The sequence below is a fragment of the Sturnira hondurensis genome, unplaced genomic scaffold (assembly GCF_014824575.4).
Source record: "Sturnira hondurensis isolate 20B ecotype Veracruz unplaced genomic scaffold, ASM1482457v3 Scaffold0020489, whole genome shotgun sequence".
Taxonomy (NCBI): Eukaryota; Metazoa; Chordata; class Mammalia; order Chiroptera; family Phyllostomidae; genus Sturnira; species Sturnira hondurensis.
In genome coordinates this window covers 5,205,725-5,229,694 of record NW_028093120.1, presented here as the reverse complement: position 1 = coordinate 5,229,694, position 23,970 = coordinate 5,205,725, and the positions used below count along the sequence as shown (strand labels likewise).

Here is a 23,970-nt window from a genome sequence, read left to right as displayed (position 1 = left end):
CCTCTCTAAAGATAAATAAATAAAATCTTAAAAAAAATGAAAGTACATTTATATTTTATTGACTAGGTTTAAGACACTGAAACATGAACTCCTGGATCTATTTTGGATGAACTAGTTAAAATATAGAGAAATTTTAAGTTCAAGTATTCATAATTCAATAGGTTGACTTATGGTGTATTACATTTAGGTGATATGACTATAGAAAGTCCCGAGATTCCTGATAGCTTGGGTGTTTCTGGTAATGTCCTGCTTTGGGAATTTAACAGGAAAATAGAAGGTACAATCTCTTAAGTATCTCTCTTTGTATCATAAACATCCTGGACCAAAAGTTCAGGAAATCATCAGAACGGGAAATAGTAAAATCCATTCCAGCTGTGCAAATATGCTCAACCTGGGTAGCTATTCAGTGGATTTTATCTTTCCTGTATTAAACAGTGAAGCAGTGCTACTGTCCTGGTTACATTCTTCTGAAGGGTGTGAGCCTGTGAGATGGCTGTGCCTGGCTCCGGAGGGTTTTCCCTTTTGTGTAAGGGTGGTAATGGCAATGACCCATGATGAGAGGGTGCCTTACTGTGGAGTCCTGCCTTCCAGAAGTCACATGCCCACTGGCAGGTAGCAGCAGTTCAGAAAAATATTAGCTATTGTTAAGGGGGCATGGATAGGATGGTTGAAGTCTGCATTCTGATTCCCTACCCTCAAGACATTCTTCCTTGAAAGTTAACACATATTTCTTATGTGATGTTTTTAATGCTATAGAAAAAACCTATTGTGTAAGCCTCTTAAGCTTAGAACTAAAGTTAGAAAAACCTTATAAAAAAGTTCTGGTACAAACTGTACCCAATATAAACTTGTCCCCTAAAGCTTAAATATATATGTATCGGCAAGATGTAGTATTGTTCTTCAAGTCATAAAATAGGGTGTTTTACAGCCACCTCATAAAACCAGTGTAGTAAGAATTAGAACATGGGAAGAAGCAATACTTCTTTCCTATTTACTTATTTAGAAATTGCATACCTAGAATTTTCAGCTCAGCACTTGCATAAATGGCTCCATATTTATTTTCAGCCAAACACTGATACATTCCAGCATCCGACTGATTCACGCTGTGGATCACCAATACTCCGTTAACCATGTCTACCTTACTCTGCAATGGAATATAAAAGTTAGATGTAGAATCCCCAGTTATCATCTCCTAGACCAGAAGACAAAGAAAAAAAAGAGAGAAAAGCTTGCAATTCATGTGGCTGAATATTATTTGACAACTTAGAACACAATTTACTGTTCATTATTGTATTATAACATTTTATGTACAACTATTTCTTAGAAAAGATTACATTTCTTTATAGTTATTCTTCTGAATTNCATCCGACTGATTCACGCTGTGGATCACCAATACTCCGTTAACCATGTCTACCTTACTCTGCAATGGAATATAAAAGTTAGATGTAGAATCCCCAGTTATCATCTCCTAGACCAGAAGACAAAGAAAAAAAAGAGAGAAAAGCTTGCAATTCATGTGGCTGAATATTATTTGACAACTTAGAACACAATTTACTGTTCATTATTGTATTATAACATTTCATGTACAACTATTTCTTAGAAAAGATTGCATTTCTTTATAGTTATTCTTCTGAATTTTGGTTGTAGTTTTGTTTTTAAATAGAGAAGCTTTTGTTTGGTATACTAGTTGACCTTGTGAAGTTTAGTCAGCAGATGAACCTTCTGTTTGAATCATTTTATAGAGGACAAGCAGGGCTTCACATAGCAGATAGGACTGAGGCTACAGCCCTATGGGGTCAAGGGCAAATAGGGCTAAGGTCATAACGAGGACCCGTTTCCTATATTGCTCTGGTCAGAGTTTGCCTTTTCTTTCATTTCCCAACAGAATAACACAGAAAAACTGCTCTGTAGCTAGATTTTGTATAAAATTATTGGTCCAAAAATGTAAACTTTATTATCAGAAGAAACAATATAGAAGACAGAAAACTGAGCATGTGCAAGTTGAAGTAAACTGAGGCCAAGAGCACATTTCAAAAGGAGTTTTAACTATAAAATGTTGTTGAACAACAAGGTGTCTTGTCTACTGAATGCCAAGCAAAGCATTTTTTAAATGTTAGAGCAGTGCTTTGATTACCTGTCAACAGAGATGGCAACTAATTTGGCATCATTTTCAAAATAAACCTATTCGCTTTGCAAATGGATTATCTGCCAGTGGAACTTATAGAATTTACTTTACTTGGATGCTGACAGTAGATTACATGACCAGCACAGTCCCTTCTCCAGGTTTATCTGGTGTCCCTGGGAGAATGAGAGGGGAAGAGGCAAATGAGTCAATGCCTCAGGATTCCTACCCCATCACTCTGTTTGTTTGTTTCATTGCTTTTTAAAACAGCTCTATGTGTCTCTCTTTTTTTTGTGAAATTGTATTTGTTTTGGCCTAGCTGGTTTTAGAATAAGGGACTCTTGGAGCTAGACAGGACTGTAGGGAGGATCTGGTCTAATCTCTTCATTCTACAAAGGAGCAGCTGAGTCCCAAAGAGAAATGGTAGGCAGGAAGCTGCTGGGCAGAACCTGTGTTCAGATAAGATGTCAACTTATACATCTCCTTCCTGCCCTCTTTCTGGCAAAGGCCACGAATAAAGTAAGGAGTGAGCTAAAATTATTACGTTATTCTAAAATTAAATATAATTGATTCATTTTTAAATGTATTACATATTACATTGTTTTATAGACATGCAGTAGCTTTACTAAAAAGACATTTAAGTCTGTAGGTAGCAGGATGCCACAGGAGGAACCTTCCCAGGACACAGAAGACTAGGATTCTATTCCACATTAGTCCCTCACTAGATGTATGATCTTGGGCAAGTCACTTCACCGTTTGGGGTTATCTCCATCATCAGCAAAATGACAGCAACAAGGCAGATAACCTCTAAAATTCAGTTACATATTACGACGAGTCTATGATAATCACTGATATTTTCCTATGAATTTATAAGATTTAATACAATGTAAAGAAATAACATATTACTTAAAATAGTAAGTAATTAAAATAAAAATTTACATCCTTATTGTTTCTCACTCCAAATATATTATGAAACATAGGTAAAAAATGGATTTCAATAAAAATAAAAAAGTATAGTTTGTCTTAGGGGTAAGACCGCTAAAACTATACCGAGACCAGTCAATAACTACCCACAGTACCTGAGTTAAGAGGGGCACTCCATTCTTCAGCCACCGGTATGTGGGTCTGGGTTTCCCAGTAGCCTTACACTCCCATCGGAGGGGGCTTCCACTGTCTAGCTGAGTATCATTCAGTTTTTCTACCCAGTGTGGGTAAGCTGTGGGAGTATACGCATTAAAAAGGGGTGAATTCATTTCTCAAACACTTAACCAATGTACAGTTCATATGAACATATTAATTGAATCAACAATTCTTATCAATTCATGTAATTGTTGGTGTTTAGGAGAGGCACAGCATTCTCTTACCACAGAACTCTCATTTTCTCTCTCTCTCTGTGTGTGTGTATAATTACACATGAATATAAAATCAGTGATGATATTTTGATCATTAAAGACACTTTTGTAAGCTAAGCATATCCTGTTGTTTCATTTTATGAATTGGGAATTTCTGGCTCAGAAAAGTTAAGGAAATTTACCAGAGGCCACACAGTAAGGGGCAGAAACCACTTTCAAAGTTGAATATTTCTGACTTCAAGGAGCATATTTCTCCCATCCCATTTTGAGATATTAAAAAAATGAATTGACAGCAATTACTGGATACCTAGGCTGCTTTACCTTCAAACTTGTCTCTAACTGGGAATTTTGTTTTTAGTAGATTATTGATCTTCTGGCCAATATATAGCTTGGTCTTCAAGGAGACTTACCTTGGCATACTTAGGATTTGTAGGCCTCTGAGAATATACCCTGTGTCTCAACTTCAAGGCTAAAAGCTTTCACTCAACAGTCTACCATGGTGAACTTCAAATACTGATCCTGATTTTTTGTGCCTGGCTTCCAAAACCAGTCTCTTTGTAGTCATATGCAAAAAAAATACTCATAGAAATAGTCAGATGAAAAAGAAACCTTAAACCCTGCTTTCTCATTTGGACTTTCTGTAACCTTTCTGACTCTACTTTGCCAGACAGCTTCATAACTATACGTGAACCCTGTAATCCAAGTGGACAGATTGGATCACAAGTGGACATGGTATGCATGGTGCAGACCAAGTGGTCTCCCATGCATACCATGCATCTTCTTAGGATTGTTCAATCCACATGGAATATTCTACTTCTCTCCTCTGTCTCTTTGAATTCTCATAATTCAAGATTTTGTCTCAGTAGTATAAGGATCCTAACCTTAAAAAGGAGTCATCTGCAACTTCTCTGGACTTCTAGTTCTTATTCACTTGGAAAATAATCACATAGGAACTTACTACCCTTCTTCTGTTGCTGACAAACTGTTAACTGAATTTTTATTTTATTTTATTTATTTATCTTTTGAGGGGAAGGGAAGGAGAGAGGGAGAGAAACATCAATGTATGGTTGCCTTTCGTGCATCCCCTGCTGGGAGTTGGCCTGCAGGGAACTGGTCTGAAACCCAGGCATGTGCCCTGACTGGGAATCGAACTGCGATCGTCTGGTTCGCAGGTCCGCGCTCAATCCACTGAGCTACACCAGCCAGGGCTTGTTAACTGAATTTTTTAGCTGTTGTTTGACACCCCAGTTAGGAAGTGAGATCATCAAGAGCACAGTGGACATGATATGCATATTTACTTTAGCCATAGCACTGCTCCATACAGGGTGGGGTGAAAGGAGGTTTACAGTTGTGAGTATATGAAGCACAGTTTATTCTTGTATTATTATTTACAAATTATTGCATTATTTTTATTTTTTATAGATTTTTATTTATTTATTTTTAGAGAGAAGACAAGCAAAGGAGAAAGAAAGGGAAAGAAACATCAATGTGTGGTTGCCTCTCATGTGCCACCTACTGGGGACCTGGCCTGCAACCCAGGGATGTGCCCTGACTGGGAATTGAACCAGCAACCCTTTGGTTTGCTGGCCAGCATTCAACCCACTGAGCCACACCAGCCAGGGGTATTATATTATTTTTATATAAACAACAGTAAACCTATTTTGCCCCAGCCTGTCCAATAGTTGATTACAGGAGATTAGTTATATTGACTATGTGTAAATGTATACACTATGACCAGTGTGGGATATATAGCTTGTAGATATGAAAAGAAATTGGGAAAAGATCTTTATAACTTACTAAAATAAAAAATTAAGAAAGAAAAAGCTATTAAATTAAAAACTAGTCATCTAGAAAAGAACTAGAAATCAAAGTAATGTTTTGCCCAGTTTAGAGTTCTGATTCCAAAATGAATTTTCTTAGAAATCAACAAGTGATTAATTAATTGAAAAAGAAGTAATTCCTTCTTTCCCTTCTTTAATATTTATTGGACATCACTATTGGTTCAACGATTAGCACTGAGAAGGCAAAGATAAATATACCATGATGTTTGTTTGCTGTCAGCTCAAAATTCAGTGGATGATACAGAAATGAATTTATGCTATGAACAATTTTACAAGTAAAAATCACCTATTATACCCCCCCCCAATTTAGAAATAAAAAAGTTGGTAACTGGTTTTATGTAGATTTTTTTCAAGCCACCCATTTTAGGGTGTGAACAGTTTAAGAGACATATGGCACTTTCAACCCCGATGCTGTCACACTCTCCCCAGAGGCACTGTGTATTGGCAACCCTGCTGGCCTGCAGTGGACACCTAATTGTGGATGACCAGGAAGGCTCAGAGTTATTTCTTAGTAGCATACCTTCTTACCAGAAGATACAACGGCAATATTGAGTGAAAGCAATTTCTTCGACTTTTTTGGTAATATTTGCTAATGCTTATGAATGAAATATCTGGGATGAGGAGAGGGGCAAGATTAGTGTCTTATAAACGCTTCTGTCCCAGATGATAAATCTAATTCTTATTTAGGTGTGGACAATTCTTCACAATACAGATCTGGGACTTTTCCCAAATAGTCTAAGAGTAACAGACACTCAGCCCATTTTTTGTGGGGGGTGTGGTTCAAGTAACAAAATACTGGTTGAACACTTATCTTTAGCTATCAGATTTTTATCAGTAAAGATTTTATCTAAATATAATATCTGTGGCCTAAAGATCACCAAATCAGTGCTGGTGTATCAGTCTCACAAACTTCTAAATTACTAACATATCTTTTTTCCAGGATGCTTCCCCCTGTTTAACCTTTAAGGTACAAATCCTTTGGAAGTTTTCCCTAAATCATCCTGGTAAAATGAAGTAGACTATGCTCCCACAATCCTTTGCACATGTCTTTGTCACAGCAGAGTATGTACTCTGTAGGGTTTGCTTTTCACCTAATCCAATGGACCATGAGTTTCTTCAGAGCTCTGTTGCTAGCAGATAGAGCAGTCAGTAATAAACACTTAGTAAAAATTAATTGAACAAGTGAATGAATGAATAAAACATGTATAGTCAATTTGGTTGGAATACTGAACTCCTAAAAGTAGCCCATTGGTAGAAATAAAAAAAGACAATCAGATTGAATTCAGATATTAATATTTTAAAATACTCTTTAAGCATCCTTGGGAAGAATGTTACGGTTCTCAGGATGACTGATCTTGAGACACAGTGACAGTCATAGTTGTGTGGCAGATTCATCTGAATATGCAATTTGGATAATTCATATTGGAAGCATCTGTATATGCTTATATCAATGTTCTGGGTTATTATTCCTCTAGTTTTTAATCTCCTCATCTGGGACATAAGAATAATATCACTTGCCCATTATGTATAATGCATATTATAAAAGCAAATATGAAAACAAATTCAATTTGCAACCCCAGAGGTGAAGAGGAGATTGTAGATATTTTTAAGTAGGTTTTCTAAATTCTTACACACGGCCTGAGTGGCTCTCTGGCATTTTGAACAATATAAACACTGCAGGGCTGTAAAGATTATTTATCTTATAAAAGTAGGAATTAAAGCCAGGGGTCAGCATTTTTTTTCAAAGGACCAGATAAAAAAATTTAGGCTTTTCATTATCTGGTTTCCTTCCCAACAATTTAGTTCTATCACAGCAGTGCAAAAACTGCTATAGATAATATGTAAGGAATGTGGCTGTGTTCCACTAAAATTTTATTTAGAAAAAAAACCTGAACAGGATTTGGTTTATGGACAACAGATTGTGACTCCTGTTGAAGCCTAGGGCAAGATTACGTTAATAAGGATTCTTAACTTATCCCCCCAAACATTTTATTTTTACAAATATCAACTCTCTAGGCTGCACAAAGCACTTGATAATTCCCCATACATTTTTAATTTCAAGCATTTCTCTGTGTATGGTAATTTTACATGATTCTTTATCATATCAGGGAAGTCTTATTATAAATTATTACTTGGTTTTTATGTTCCTAAGAACTAATATTTAGTTCCAAGTAATTTGCATTTTCAGTTTGGCTCTTGGGACTATAACACTTTGCTGACACCACTCACTGTATACTTGTAATTGTCCACGAAAGGAATTTTTCCCGCGTGAGTTTTCAGCTCTGCACTCATACACTCCCGCATCATCCAGCTGCACATTGGGTATCTCCAGCACTGCTTGAGATTTCCGAAGACGTGCCTTACTAGGGATATAGCCATTGACCTTCATCCATGTGATTGTTGGAACCGGGCTACAATGAAGAACAAAAATAGTGTTAATACACTTTCCACTATTAGGAATATAGATTCTGTTATCTGGTAATTTAAGCACTTAATAGGCTGAGTGCAATACAGTGTAATCACAGTTAAGGACCATGGGCTGGTTGATATACTTTACTTCCCATGCAGATTCTGATATGTAAGTAGTTAGATTACAAGGTAGACAGTTATCTCTCTTTCATAGTTCAAATGAAATCAAATCAGAAATAGTATTTTATATATGTAAATACACACTTTATTTTTTTAAACTTTGTGAAATTGTTTAAATGGTAAAAGTAATTTGGTGAAATGACAAAGTAATGTGTACTTATTGCCAGGAACTGAACAAGATTTATAAACTAGGTGAATTAAGAGCTCTTTTTATCCCCATTCCTGCAAATATCTTCTTTCTGCAACAATAAGCGCAGTTTGTATGTAATCTCTCACTTTGTCTCTATGATACATATATATACATATAAGTTGTTTATGTTTTATTTAAAATGTAACTCACATAGTTAATATTTATTATCATAAAAAGGGAAATCCAAGATCAACCCATGGTTTATTCTGGTCAATAGCTGCATATTATTCCACTATAGATGTATTAGAATTTAATCAAGCATTCCCTATAGTTAAACATTTAGCATAGTCCAAGTTTTTTTTTGTTTTGCTTTCTTATTTTGCCACTAAGAAACAATATTACTACAGTGCACATATGTCATATACTATGACTTTTTTTTTATTTTCAGCAGACATTCATAAAAGTGGAATTGATGGATCAAAGGGCATGTGCATTTTTCATTTTAATAAGTACTGCCAGATTGTTTTTCAATAATATAGTGGCAGTTTCCACACCTATCGGTAATATGTGAGACTGTTTCCATGTATACTTGCCATCATTTTATGTGATTAATCTGTTTAATTTTTGTCAGTATTGAAAAGTAAGAAATGGCATTTGCTATTTTAATTAATATTTCTCTGAATACTATGAAGGTTGAACATGTTTCCATAATTTATTGGCCATTTGCACCTGCTTTTCTGAAATATTTGCTTATGTTACTTTTCTGATTTTTCTATTGCACATTTGCCTGTTTGCAATGTTCAAATTAATTTAACAGAGTGCTGTGTGTGTTAGAACCGATACTTTGTTTCCTAGAAAAATTCTGTGATAAAATTGTATAAACATTTTTGGGGAAAACAAATATATCTGCGGTTTTCTTCATGACTTTGGATTTTTACTTGTTTATAAAGTTATCTGTAAACCCAAATTTATGTCCATAATTTCTGAAGTATTTCTAGCAATAGTTTTAAGATTATTCTTAAAAGGTTGGATCTTTAATCTATCTGGACTATATTCATGTTTTTGGTGTGAGATAGGGAGTGCAACTAATTATTTCAGCATCATTAAAACTCCCTTTCCCACAATATCTGTAATGTGATGTTAGTCATATAATTGGTTCTCACATGCTTGAACCTGTTTCAGGCTTCTCGGTTCTATTCTGTTGATTATTAATTACTCTCTCTATTTAATGTACTGTATGGTCTGGACAGGTTCTACTTTTTCAGTTTGATTTCTCACTCATTCATTCCCATAGTTCCTGACACAGAAAGGCATCTCTGTGTGTTTCCAATCATGCCTGTTAACATCTCACTGTCCTTTGAGACCTGTCCTAAATGCCTCCTCCCCTCCAGCAGTCTTTCCATACTTGTGTAGTCTGCTGGGATTTCTTTCTCTCTTTTAAGTAACAGAGTGCCTTGTGTATACTCCTCACGTCTCTTATAACAGATTATAATGACTAAGGATAGGATTCTTCCCCACCAATTTTCCTTACAGAAATGATAGCAGTGTTCACTATTGTAAGCAATGTTGTGATCATGACCACGTGTATTTTTAACACCTTTCTGATTTATTCCTTAGGAATGAAACATACAGTGAAATCGCTGGATATGAGTTGACAGTTTTTGCTTATTTATTTAGGTACACATATGCAATATCCACAAAGACTGAACCTTGCATTTTGGAATAACCCCTAAGTCAGAACGGTTTGTGTGGCATTGGTGTAACCTGGAAGCCAAGGTGAATGGACTGGAACATGCAAGCAGAGATAATAGCAACTTCACTGTACTAACCGGCGGGGGTCGTTGGGTGGACATGTGTCCTGTGTGACCATCACATGCGAAATGATTGAATGAGGAGAGGAACAAATCTGTATCAAATTTTGCATTAAGGTTGGACCTATTCAGGTCCATAGGAACTATTCAGATGATTCAGAAAGCTGTAGCTATGAGCAACTGGTGATTGGCAGCTTCGTCATGACAACACATTTGCTCATGCATCAAGTCTAGTGCAGAGATTTTTTTATGAATCATCAAATCAGCCCTGCTACAGAACAGGCTTGGTGCCCTGTGACTTCTGGCTTTTCCCAAATCTAAAATCACCTTTGAAAGGGAAGAGATTTCAGACTGTTGATGAAATTCAGTAAAATACAACAGGGAAGCTGATGGCAATTAGAAGAATTGTGTGAGGTCTCAAGGTGCCTACTTTGAAGGGGACTGAGGTTTCATGGTCCCATGTATAATGTTTCTTGTATCTTCTTCAATAAATGTCTCTATTTTTCATATTACAAGGCTGGATACTTTCTGCACAGACCTTGTTGCATGTGAGAAATGATTTGTGATTTTTTTTAATTTAGGATTTTTGCATCAATATTAAAGTGAGATTGTCTGTTGTTTTTGGCTTGGTTGGTGTGTGTGTGCTAACATGTTAATAAGTGGGTGTTTGGTTGGTTCACAAGCCAGCTTTGATAAACTGTGTATCACAATGATGGATGATAGCTTGGTAAACATGACAGAGTACTTACATCTTTTATTTTGATAGCTTAAATAGTAGGGAAATTATATATTCTTTAGAATATTAATAGGACTCCTACAAAAAGTCACCTGGGTTTACTACTATAATAAAGTCTTGTTTTTACAGTGGTTTCAATTTCTTCTGTTTTCTTTAATGTGTTATGTTCAAATATCTGCTGTGTAAATTTTGACAATTTGTATTTCCCTAGAAAATCAGGCATTTTATCCATAAATTTTATGCCATTTCTGCTTCAGCAGTGAGTTATATAAATTCTAACTATTTAAATCTATTATTATTATTATTATTATTATTATTATTATTATTACTGTTAGCATTGCATGTTTGCTTAATAGCAGGAGCCTTGAAGGAATACAGTTTAGGAGCAAATATGATTTGGACACAAAAATGCAATGTGACCTTAGAAAAATTTTCTAAGTTGTAGATTTTGTTTAATGAAGATATTTATTTGTTCCTTCAGAATGCAAGTATCTTGAGGACAGTGACATCATTTTCTCTTGTTCAGCAGTATGTCCATAGTACTTCATAGAGTGCTAGGTTTATAGAGAGCAGTTAATAAATACTTATGAAATAAATGAATTAATGATTTATATAATATTGTTTTAAATATTAAGTGGATTAATTTCTTGTACATTACTTGCCAAAATACATTGTGAATAGTGAGTATTTGGTAAATGTTAGCTGTAATGATTTTTAATGATTAGCCTTGTCAGAATTTTTTTTTATTGGTCTTTAAAATAAGCATTTTGAATTTTACTTCTTTGTTTTAATTAACTACTCTTTTTTTAACTTAGTTATCTTTCTTGATTGGCAAATTTATATCATTTTGATTTATGGAGCTTAAAATTAATATGGCTATTATTTACAGGAAATAATACAAGCATACATTACTATCTTTTCTTTTTTTTAGTCCTTACTTGAGGACATTTTTTTCATTTCTTGTGAGTACTGTGCGCTAATTGATTGTGCCAGTGGAGCTCCATTTTTCCATTTCTTTTAGAGAGAGATGTAGAGAGAAAGGAAGGGAGAGAGAGAAACATTGATGTGAGAGACAAACAGTGAGTGGTTGTGTTCAGAAGGCACTCAGACCAGGTATCATGCCCACCAGGACCGGGGATGGAACCTCAGCCTAGGTATATATTCTCACCAGGAATTGAATAGACTGGAATTTTGGTTACTGGGTGGTGTTCCAAACAACTGTCTTTTTCTTTTCAATAAGAGCTTTTTCTTTTTTATAGATGAAGACATATGCCACATATTTTGATATGTAGAAATAGTGACTTGTATCATTTCTCACTTTGGGAACTTGATCAAACTTTATAACTAGAGGAATCAGTTTTTGTGAGTTATGTGTGTATTAGGAAAAAAGAGGTTAAAGAGTTAAAAGTGGGATTTTAGGCAGTTTTTGTTAATATTTAATAATTATCTTTCATAACTTTTAAATAATTTAACTGTTGCCAAATCAAATGTCTTATGAAAACTTTGTACATGAAAAGAAGAAAATAAAAAAATAGTCAAAAGCAAAGCTAGTCTTATTAAAACAGGGATGAGGGTCCTGGAGTTTACCCCCTTTCCCGCAGCTTCCTGGAGCACAGCGGGAACTACCTCTTTGCATCCTTTCCAGTGTTTGTCCTAGTGCATCTGTTGGACTGCGAGGTGCGTTGAATTTTCCACTATCATTACCACTAGTATTGTCTTTTTAAAATGTTTAACTCTAAAGATAAATGTCTGTACAAGTTAATATATTTATAGAATTTTAATTATATCAAACTAAAATGATCTTCCATCAAATTTTGTGATATTTTTGCTTTAAATAATCTTTTATCCTATATATCCTTTATTTTTTCCTTTTTTTGGTGATGTGTCATCTTGTTTTGATCTAATTATAATAAATGGTAAATAGATGTAACTTTTGATTCAATCTGAAAATTTTTGTCTTTTAGTGGTGGAATTTGAATTTTTAATTTAGCTGTTCCAACTCATAATTATAATTTTTATCCAGCCATTTTGGAATTATATAATACATAAAAATAGTAACTTTATGTTAAATGTTAACAACAATAAACTTTGGAATAAAAATGACCATGGATTTAAAAAATGACAAAAAAGATACAACTATTAAAGTAACTGTGCAGATTAAAATTAAATGAAATTCATAATTAAAAATAAAAAACCCTACATACAAGACTTAATGGAAGAGTTAAACACTAAATTAGACATTGTTGAATAATATATTTTCTAAAAGTGGTGGGTACAGTTGCTTATTCAAAATGAAGCACCACCGAGGCAGAAAAAAAGGAGAAAGAGACAGAGAGAAAAAAAAGTGAGAGACTAAGACAATGTCATATCTAATGAGAAATGACATACAATTTTCCTGAGATGTTGAAGGACGCGAATCCTTAAATAGAAGAAACAATGCCGATGGTCTCTGGCTTACCATGGTTTTACTTAAAATGATTTTCTGCCTTCACAATGGTGAAAAAGCAATACGCATTTAGTAGAAACGCTACTTCAAATTTTGTGTTTTTATCATTTCCTGGGCTGACGTTATGCGTGCCATATTCTGTCATGAGCTGGGCATCAGCGGTGAACTGCAGCTCTCAGTCAGGCACACAATCGTGAGGATAATTGACCGCTACTCTACAGTGTACTACGTTGCCAGCACTTTTTGGATACTGTGTTACGAGCAGGTTAAAATAGGCTAGGCTATGATGTTCAGCAGATTAGGTGAGCTACATGCATTTTTGATTTAGTGGTGTTTTCACCTTAGAATGGGTAATTGGGAGCATTCTTATGTAGCAAATGTGACCAAGATGACAGAACATGAAAGAAATGTACTAGTAGCCAGAGAGGGAGGACAGATCATTTACAAAAGCACAATGATCTGAATAGTCATTGGCTTTCTAACAGCAACAATGAAAGCATAAGATGATGTTGGAATAGTTATGTCCAATGGTCTTGGAGAGACAAAAACTTATAAAATTAGATTTTTGTACGTAGTAAATTATCTTTTAGAAGTGAAAAGGAAATAAAGATATTATCATATCTACAAAAAACTATCTAAGCCATAGTAACAACAATAACAGAGTGAATATATAAAAAGAGAAGAAACTAAATTACCAATCAGGAAGACCATGTAATTATTTTTTTTAATTAAAAAAAATTAATCCATGTAGTTAAAAAGGAGTGAATAGAGTTTAAAATATCCTAAAGTTCTTTTATTTTGAGGAAGGATGTTTAAGATATAGATGAACTTAAGAGTTTAAAAATGTATGAGAAAATCAATAGGGTAGCCATTAAAAGAATAGATGAGGGGAGTATAATTTTCCAAACAAATGGAAAATATAGCAAAGACTGGAAAGCTAAGCTCTTACCAAAATTCACTTATTTTCTTCTCCTGGGCACACATTTACTTTATTTATATTCAAGTAGGCATGACCATGATGTTGATTTCTGGCCATGACATATAGTGAAATTGACCCAGAAACCTGTGATTCCTCCAGTCTTTCTCTGTTTGCTAGGTTTGTATTAATGCCCAGGGCCACTCTGGGAGTCAGAGATTGGAGATTACAGATAGTAGGCCTTTGAATGACTGCTTTGTGGAAAGTGTAAATGACTACCTCATCCGTGACAATAAATAACAACTTTTGGATACCACATGAATAATTTATAAATATTTATCTGGCTAAGATGTTAACATTTGAAGCTTTGTTTATTATTCCTGCCAGCATGTTCTTACTAACATAGAAATTGATACTTGGAAATGGATCACTGCCCTAACTAGATGTAAAATACTTGAAATGGTTGGGAATAAAAGGGTGAGGGTCTGATACTGCAAAGATGAGAATATGAGGACCCAGTTATTCAGTGGCAAAACATTAGGTGGTACTTTCATCTTTATACCTTGGCAAGGTAACCAAATATAGAGCCTTGTGACAAAACTAGAAAGTTGAGTGTTAAGTGTGTGAATTTTCATTAGCTTCATTATCAAAGTGTTAGAAAAAAGTAAATGCACTCAGAAAAATACTGGCTGGATTGTCCGCAGAATTAATGAGAATGGAAAGAATGGAAAATCTGGGATCTTGGTTGGTAGAGCAGATTAATTGCCAAAATGCCCTCAATTCTCCATTACTGTCCACCGGTATATCCTTGACCATGTAATCTTTGCAGAATATCATCATTAGAAGATAGTCTTTTAACTAGTACTTGGAATTTGGGTTGCCTTATGACTTACTTTGGTCATGTACCTTTAGAAGCATTTGTATACTTCTGCTTTTTCTTGGACCCTTGCCTTTAAAGTTGGATCTCACAGCAAATTTGTTAGCCTGCTAGAAAATGTGAGATCATATGGAGCAGAGCCCTATCACCTAGGCAGAGGACACATCAGACCCACCAGCCTCCAGTAGGCCCCACAGCTGACATACTTGTGAATAAGTTCAGCTGAAACCAGCTCAGTTGGAGCCAAATCAGAATCGCACAACCAATTACTCTTGTGATGAATAATAAATGTTTGTTGATTTAAGCTCTTACAGTTTTGGATGTTTTGTTATGCAACATTGTTGTGGCAATACATATTTAAACAGTTGAAAAATCTAAATTTTTGTAAATCCTAAATAGTAGGAAATAAGAAAAAAAAAGACATAGAGTAATGGAGCAATCCTGTGGCTAAGCTAAGAGTTTTGGTCTTCCCAACCGAACTTGCTGATTTCAAGTTAGCTGCCACTACATTGTTTAGAAGAGGCGTGAGGACTTACTAGTCATTTATAAGGAATAACTTTGAACAAAGTTACTAGTACATGGAATTGAGTGGAAGCAAACAGACCAGAAGCCCATTAGAGCTTTGAGATGACTATAATTCTAAGGAAACCAAGAGTCTGAATTTATGATAACAAAACTTTCAGTATTTACACCTTAAAAGAAATTTTAGGCTTCCAAAAGTACACCAATAGGAATTTGAGCTACAAAATCTGTATAGCCTCAATGGAAGGAATGCTTCTCAAAACATGTTTCAATAGTGGGTAATTGATTCCTGTTCCATCTTTGTGTGAGGCCACATAATTATCTTCTAAGTTTGTATGTTACAGAATCAAGATGATCTATAGCTGAACCTAATGAGATCTGGAAATCTTGTACTTAAAAACAGATGGGGGGAGAGGTTTTAAGATGGTGGCAGAGTAGGACAAAGGATTTCGCTTCCCTCCACGCATCGGAGAGAAACCAGGCTGATATGCAGAGGAGCGCAGTGGATAGCCAACAGGGACCCAGCATCTAGGAAGGTAGGACTCCAGAAAGAGTAGCAGACACTGACTGACCAGAGGTTGAGGAGAGGAGATGACTGCAGGTCAACAAGGTACGAGGCAACAGCGCAGAGGCTGCAGGCCCTCCTCCGAGCTGCTCCAGGGCCCTGGCCGGTCAGCCTTGGTCTCTGGCAGCTGAGGGCGGGCAATAACGACCCTGGGATAGAACTAGTCACCGGCACCCTCCCTATCTGGCAGGGCGCAGATTGGAAAACACCAGGAGAGATCGGTTTGACTGTAGTGGCAGAGAGAGGAGTGGGAATTAGGAAGCAAACCAGAGAGCTCTGATAACGCGTGGAGTCAGGCTGCGGTTGCTGGCTTGGGAGAACTGAGAGCCGCCCATGCATTCCCTGTAGCACGGGGTCAGAGCTGGGTCTGCTACAGACCCTGGGATTCTTGGGCTACTAGCAAGGCCCCTGGAAGAGAGCCAGTCATCAGCTCCCTCCCTACCCAGCCGGGCACAGACTGAGAAGCACCAGGAGTCAGGCCATGGTTGCCAGTTTGGGAGAATTGAGAGTTGCCCTGTGCGTTCTGCCATAGCAATGAGAAAGGTCCACGCCCAGGCCTGCGAGACCAGGAAAGCCTGGCTGGGAGAGCACACCCTCAGGCCAGGCCAGGACTATGAATCCTAGGGAAAAATATGCTCTCAGTGGGGCGCTGGAGAGTGGCACCAGTCTGGATCTTGGGAGGGCACTGGTGACACCGTTTGAGTTCAACCAGAAGTGAGGAAGGCCACACTAATTGCCCCTCGGGCTGCTGCAGCTAGTGAGACCAGAAGAAAAGGTTTGACCAGCTGGAAACCAACCAGAGGAGTAGGTGGAAGTGGAGAACACCAAGATGCCTGCAGGAGACTGCACCACTGAATTTCACAGGCATCCTACCACAGAAGTTCACACCATAAACCCAGGAAATAAGAACAGATCAATTTAATAAGCTGAGGCCAACAAGAAGAGCATCACAAACAATGGGAAGACAAAGAAACAATCCCCAAATGAAAGAAAAGGAGGAAGTCTCAGAAAGAATGTTAGATGAAATAGAGGCAAGTCAACTATCAGATATTGAATTCAAAGCACTGGTTATCAGGAAACTCAAAGAGCTTACAACAAGCTACCAGAAACTACAGGGGGGCTACAATGAACTCTCCACAAACTATATCAACATGAAAAGGGATATAGAAACCATCAGCAAAGGCGAAGAGGAAATGAAGAATACAATTTCTGAACTGAAGAACACAGTAAAAAGTATGAAAAGTAGGATTGATGAGGCGGAAGATGGCATAAGTGAGCTAGAGGACAGAGTAAAAAAGAGAATCAGAAAGGATGGGGAGGGATTAAGAGAAATGCAAGACAATATGAAACATAATAATATCCAAATAATAGGAATACCAGAAGGACAAGAAGAAGAACAAGGGATGGAAAACCTTTTTGAAAGAGTAATAACAAAAAATTTTCCTAATTTGATGAGAGAAAAGGTCACACAAATCCAGGAATCGCAGAGAGTCCCAATCAGGTGGAAGCCAAAGAGGCCTACTGCAAGACACACCATCATTAAAATGGCAAAACTCCAAGACAAAGAGAGAATCCAAAAGGCAGCAAGGGAGAAAAAGGAAGTAACATACAAGGGAGCCCCAATAAGGTTGGCTACTGACTTCTCAATGGAAACACTCCAAGCAAGAAGAGAATGGCAAGAAATATTTCAAGTAATGAGAAACAGAGGTCTACAACCAAGGCTACTTTACCTAGCAAGGCTCTCAATCAAGGTAGAAGGCCAAATAAAGAGCTTCCAAGACAAAAGAAGTCTAAAAGAATACGCCTCCACCAAACCAGACAAGAATTACTAAAAGGGCTGCTTTAACGAATGGAAGGAAAAGAGAGAGATGGAGAGGAACACGGGTACATAAATGGCAATGAATAAGTACCTTTCAATAATAACCTTAAACGTAAATGGATTAAATGCACCAATTAAAAAACATAGAATAGCTGAATGGTTAAGAAAGCATGATCCACACATATGCTGCCTACAAGAGACCCACCTCAGGTCAAAAGACCATCACAGACTAAAAGTGAAAGGCTGGAAACAAATTTTCCAAGCAAATGGACAAGAAAAAAAAAAGGCGGGGTAGCAATTCTAACATCAGACAAAAATAGACTTCAAAAAAAGGGCCATGAAGAGAGACCCAGAAGGTCACTTCATAATACTCAAGGGAAGAATCCACCAAGAAGACATTAACATCATAAATATATATGCACCCAACATAGGAGCGCCCAAATAAAAAGAAAATATAAAGAAAATATAAAGAATCCTAGAATCCTCTAGGATTTTCTATATAAAGAAAATCCTAGAGGACCTCAAAAAAGATATTGACAGCAACACAATTATAGTAGGGGATTTTAACACCCCACTGTCAAAAATGGACCGATCTTCCAAACAAAATATCAACAAAGACATTGCAGCATTAAATGACACCCTACATGAAATGGACCTAACTGATATATATAGAGAGCCCTTCATCCCAAAGAAGCTAAATACATATTCTTTTCAAATGCACATGGAACATTTTCAAAGATAGACCACATGATAGGACACAAAACGAGTCTCAACAAATTCAGGAAAATACAAATCATACCAAGCATTTTCTCTGATCACAAGGGACTGAAATTGGAAACCAACCCCACAGGAAAAAACCAAAACACCCAAAAGCATGGAGACTGAATGGTATGCTATTAAACAACAAATGGGTCAAGATTGAAATTAGAGAGGAAATCAAACAGTTTCTGGAAACAAAGGAAAATGAACTCTCAACAACCCAAAACTTATGGGACACAGCAAAGGCAGTCCTGAGAAGGAATTTCACAGCAATACAGGCCTACCTAAAAAAAAAAAAAGAAACATATCAAACAAACCACCTAACCCGATGCCTGCAAGAACTCCAGGAACAACAACAAAGACAGCCCAGAGCAAGTAGAAGGAAGGAAAAAACTAAGAGCAGAGCAGAATTAAATGACATAGAGACAAAAAGCACAATTCTAAGGATCAATGAATCCAGGAGTTGGTTTTTTGAAAAGATAAACAAAATAGACAAGCCTTTAAGTAGGTTCATCAAGAAAAGAAGAAGGAGGACCCAAATAAACACAATCAGAAATGAAAGAGGAGAGATTACAACTGATACCACAGAAATAGAAGGGATTGTAAGGAATTACTATGCAGAGCTGTATGTCAAGAAATTTGAAAACCTAGGTGAAATGGACAAATTTCTATAAATATATAATCTTCCAAAACTCAATGAAGAAGAAGCAGAAAACCTGAACAGGCCAGTAACAGCAGATGAAATTGAAACAGTAATTAAAAAACTCCCATCACACAAAAGCCCTGGACCAGATGATTTCACAGAATTCTACAAAGCATTTTAGGAAGAGCTAACCCCTATTCTTCACAGACTATTCCAAAAATTCCAAAAGGAAGGAAAACTCCCCAACTCTTTTTATGAAGCCAGCATCATCCTAATTCCAAAGCCAGATAGAGACACAACAAAGAAAGAAAACTTCAGGCCAAAATGGCTGATGAACATAAATGCTAAAATCCTCAATAAAATATTGGCAAATTGCATTCAACAATACATCAAAAAGATCATACACCACGACCAAGTGGGATTCAACCCAGGGATGCAAGGATGGTTCAACATCGTAAATCAGTAAATGTAATACATCACATAAACAAAAGCAAAGACAAAAACCACATGATCATATCAATAGACATAGAAAAAGCTTTTGATAAGGTACAACACCCATTTATGGCAAAGGTATTCAGAAAAATGGGAAGAGAGGGAGCATTCCTCAATATAATAAATGCCATATATGAAAGACCTACAGCCAAAATCATACTCAATGGGAAAAAGCTAAAATCTTTTCCACTAAGATCAGGAACAAGACAAGGTTGTGCACTTTCACCATTTCTATTCAATATAGTATTGGAAGTTCTAGCCACAGCAATCAGACAAGAAAAGGAAATAAAAAGCATCCAAATCAGAAAGGAGGAAACAAAACTGTCATTGTTTGCAGATGACATGATAGTATCCATGGAAAATCCTATAGCCTCTACCAAAAAACTGCTCAAGCTAATAAATGAATTTGGCAAAACAGCAGGATACAAAGTCAATATCCAGAAATCAAAGGCATTTTTGTATACCAACAGTGAAACAGCAGAAGCAGAAATCAAGAAAAAAATCCCATTCAATATAGCAAAAAGAAAAATAAAATATCTGGGAATAAACCTAAACAAGGAGGTAAAAGACCTGTATGCAGAAAACTACGCAACATTGAAGTCAGAAATCAAGGAAGACACAAACAAATGGAAACATATACCGTGTTCATGGATTGGAAGAATTAACATAATCAAAATGTCCATACTACCCAAAGCAATTTACAGATTCAGTGCAATACCTATTAAAGTGCCAATGGAATATTTCACAGACATAGAACAAACACTTCAAAAATTTATATGGAACCACAAAAGACCGCGAATAGCAGCTGCAATTTTGAGAAAGAAGAACAAAGTAGGAGGGATTACAATACCTGATATCAAACTGTATTACAAGGCCACTGTAATCAAAACAGCCTGGTACTGGCATAGAAACAGGCATATAGACCAATGGAATAGAACAGAGAGCCCAGAAATAAACACAAATTTCTGCAGTCAATTAATATTCGACAAAGGGGGCAGTAACATAAAACGGAGTAAAGATCGCCTCTTCAACAAATGGTGTTGGGAGAACTGGACAGATACATGCAAAAAAATGAAACTTGAGCACCAACTTAACACCATACACCAAAATAAATTCAAGGTGGATAAAAGACTTAAATATAAGCCATGAAATCATTAAAGCCCTAGAGGAGAACATTGGCAGGAAAATCTCCGATATTCCACACAGCAAGATTTTTAGTGATACGTCCCCTAGAGCAAGGGACATAAAGGAAAGAATAAACACATGGGATCTCATCAAACTTAAAAGCTTCTGCATGGCCAAGGAAAACAGTATCAAGATAAAAAGAGGAGCAACAGTTTGGGAAAACATATTTGCCAATGACACCTCACACAAAGGTTTAATCTCCAAGAGATACAAAGAACTCACACGACTCCACTCAAAGAAGACGAGCAACCCAATTAAAAAATGGGCAAAGAACTTGAACAGACACTTGGCCAAGGAGGACATACAGAGGATCCAGAGACACATGAAAAGATGCTCAATATCGCNAGCCATTCTGACAGGTGTGAGATGATATCTTATTGTGGTTTCATTTTGCATTTCTCTGATGATTAGTGATGTTGAGCATCTTTTCATATATCTCTTGGCCATCTGTATGCCCTCTTTGGAGAAGTCTCTGTTCAGGGCATTTGCCCATTTTTTAATTGGATTGTTTTTTTTTTTGGTGTTGAGTTGTATAAGTTCTTTATAATTTTTTTGATATTAGCCTTTGATCAGATGTATCAGTGAATATGTTATCCCATTTTGCAGGTTGTCTTTTTATTTTGTTCATAATTTCCTTTGCTGTGTAAAAACTTTTTAGTTTGATGCACACCATTTATTTATTTTTCATAGATTCAATGCAATTCCTATCAAGATTCCAACGACATATTTTGCAGAACTAGAGAAAATATTTCAAAAATTTATATGGAACCCCAAAGGCCCTGAATAACAGCTGCAATTTTGAGAAAGAAGACAAAGTAGGAGGGATTACAATACCTGATATCAAATTGTATTACAAGGCCACTGTAGTCAAAACAGCCTGGTACTGGCATAAAAACAGGCACATAGACCAATGGAATAGAACAGAGAGCCCAGAAATAAAGGCAAATCTCTACAGTCAATTAATATTCAACAAAGTGGGCAGTAACATAAAATGGAGTAAAGATAGCCTCTTCAATCAATGGTGTTGGGAGGACTGGACAGCTACATGCAAAAAAAATGAAACTCGAGCACCAACTTACACCATACACAAAAATAAATTCAAGGTGGATAAAAGACTTCAATATAAGCCATGAAATCATTAAAGCCCTAGAGGAGAACATTGGCAGGAAAATCTCAGATATTCCACGCAGCAAGATTTTTACTGATACCTCCCCTAGAGCAAGGGACATAAAGGAAAGAATAAACAAATGGGATCTCATCAAACTTAAAAGCTTCTGCATGGCCAAGGAAAACAGTATCAAGATAAAAAGAGAAACAACAGTTTGGGAAAACATATTTGCCAATGACACCTCAGACAAAGGTTTAATCTCCAAAATATACTAAGAACTCACATGACTCCACTCAAAGAAGACCAGCAACCCAATTAAAAAATGGGCAAAGGACTTGAACAGACACTTCACCAAGGAGGACATACAGAGGATCCAGAGACACATGAAAAGTTGCTCAATATTGCTAGCTATCAGAGATGCAAATTAAAACCACAATGAGATACCACTTTACACCAGCCAGAATGGCTATCATAAACAAAGTAACAAAAACAAGTGCAGGAGAGGATGTGGGGAAAAGGGAACCCTAGTTCACTGTTGGTGGGATTGCAGACTGGTACAAGGACTATGGAAAACAGCATGGAAATTTCTAAGAAAACTAAAAATGAATGTGCCTTTTGACCCAGGAATTCCACCGCTAGGATTATATCCTAAGAACCCTGACACACCAATCCAAAAGAACCTATGCACCGTGATGTTCATAGGAGCACAATTTTCAATAGCCAAGAGTTGGAAGCAACCTAAATGCCCATTGGTCAATGACTGGATCAAAAACCTATGGTACATTTACACAATGGAATTCTATGCTGCAGAAAGGAAGAAGGAGCTCCCACCCTTTGCAACATCATGGAGGGAACTGGAAAGCATTATGCTGAGCGAAATAAGCCAGGCAGTGAAAGACAAATACCATATGATATCACCGTTAACAGGAATCTAAACAACAAAGGAAACAAGCAAGAAAAATGTAACCAAAGACACTGAAATGCAGAATGTGCTGACAGGGTCCAGAGGGGAGAGGGGAGAGAATCACAGGGGAAAAGGGGAAGGACTCAAATGAACAAGTATAAAGGACACATGAACAATAACTAAGGTGCAGGGGCGGAGATGGGAAGGAGGTGGGGAGCACTGGGGGTGGGGGCAGGGCTGGGAATACAAGACAGAAAACTGTACTTGGACAGGAATAAAATAAAATAAAATAAAATAAATATTTTATTTATTTATTTTTAGAGGGGAGGGAGCGATGGAGAAAGAGAGGGATAGAAATATCAATGTGTGGTTGCCTCCCTTACTGGGGACCTGGTCTGCAACCCAGGCTTATTCCCTGACTGGGAATTCAACCAGTGACCCTTTGGTTTGCAGGCCAGCACTCAATCCACTGAGTTACACCAGCCAGGGCAATCATGGACAAGATTTTTACAGACACATTTTTATTTCCTCCTGGGTATAGTAACTAGAAGTAGAATAACTCATGTAGGTGAGGTAATGTTTAACTGTATGAAACACTGGCAGACTATTTTTCCATTATAATTATACAATTTTCTATCTCCACCAGCAATGTATAAAATTTCCAGCTGTTTTACATCCCTAACAATACTTGGTATTGCCAATCCTTTTAATTGTAGTAAATATGGATATTCACACATAATAAAACTATTGGTCCGAATATTACTTTCCCCTTTGAATTACTTGGCATTGTCATGGCAAACTAGTTGACTTTATATAAGCAGGTCTATTTCTAGATTCACTTCTGTTTCACTAATTTGTAAATCAGTTTTATGTCAATTTCTCCTATTCTTATTATTGTTTTTTGAGAAAATCTTAAAATCAAGTGTGTATGTCTTTTAAATTTGTTCTTTTTCTAACAAATTGTTTTGGATATTCTGTGTTTGCTGAACTTTAATATAAATTTTAGAGATAACTTACTGATTCCTATAAAAATAAAAGACTGCTGGGATTTTGCCTGGATTACATAAATTCCTTTATCGATTTGGGGAGAATTGACATATGAACAACACTGAGTCTTATAGTGGTATATCTCGTCGCTTATGTAGATATTTCA

At 36.5% G+C, this 23,970-nt stretch overlaps 1 protein-coding gene across 1 annotated transcript in view; it reads right to left on the bottom strand.

The window, feature by feature from the left end:
* Positions 1-1,330: 1,330 nt before the first annotated feature.
* Positions 1,331-23,970, bottom strand: part of LOC118975715 (contactin-5-like) — a 230,185-nt gene continuing 207,545 nt past the window's right edge. The window contains exons 8-10 of the mRNA XM_037029795.1: positions 7,545-7,726; positions 3,202-3,338; positions 1,331-1,420 (exon numbers count right to left, since the gene is read on the bottom strand). Of these exons, the coding sequence (XP_036885690.1) occupies positions 1,331-1,420; positions 3,202-3,338; positions 7,545-7,726 (409 nt within the window). The remainder of the gene's footprint in view (positions 1,421-3,201; positions 3,339-7,544; positions 7,727-23,970) is intronic.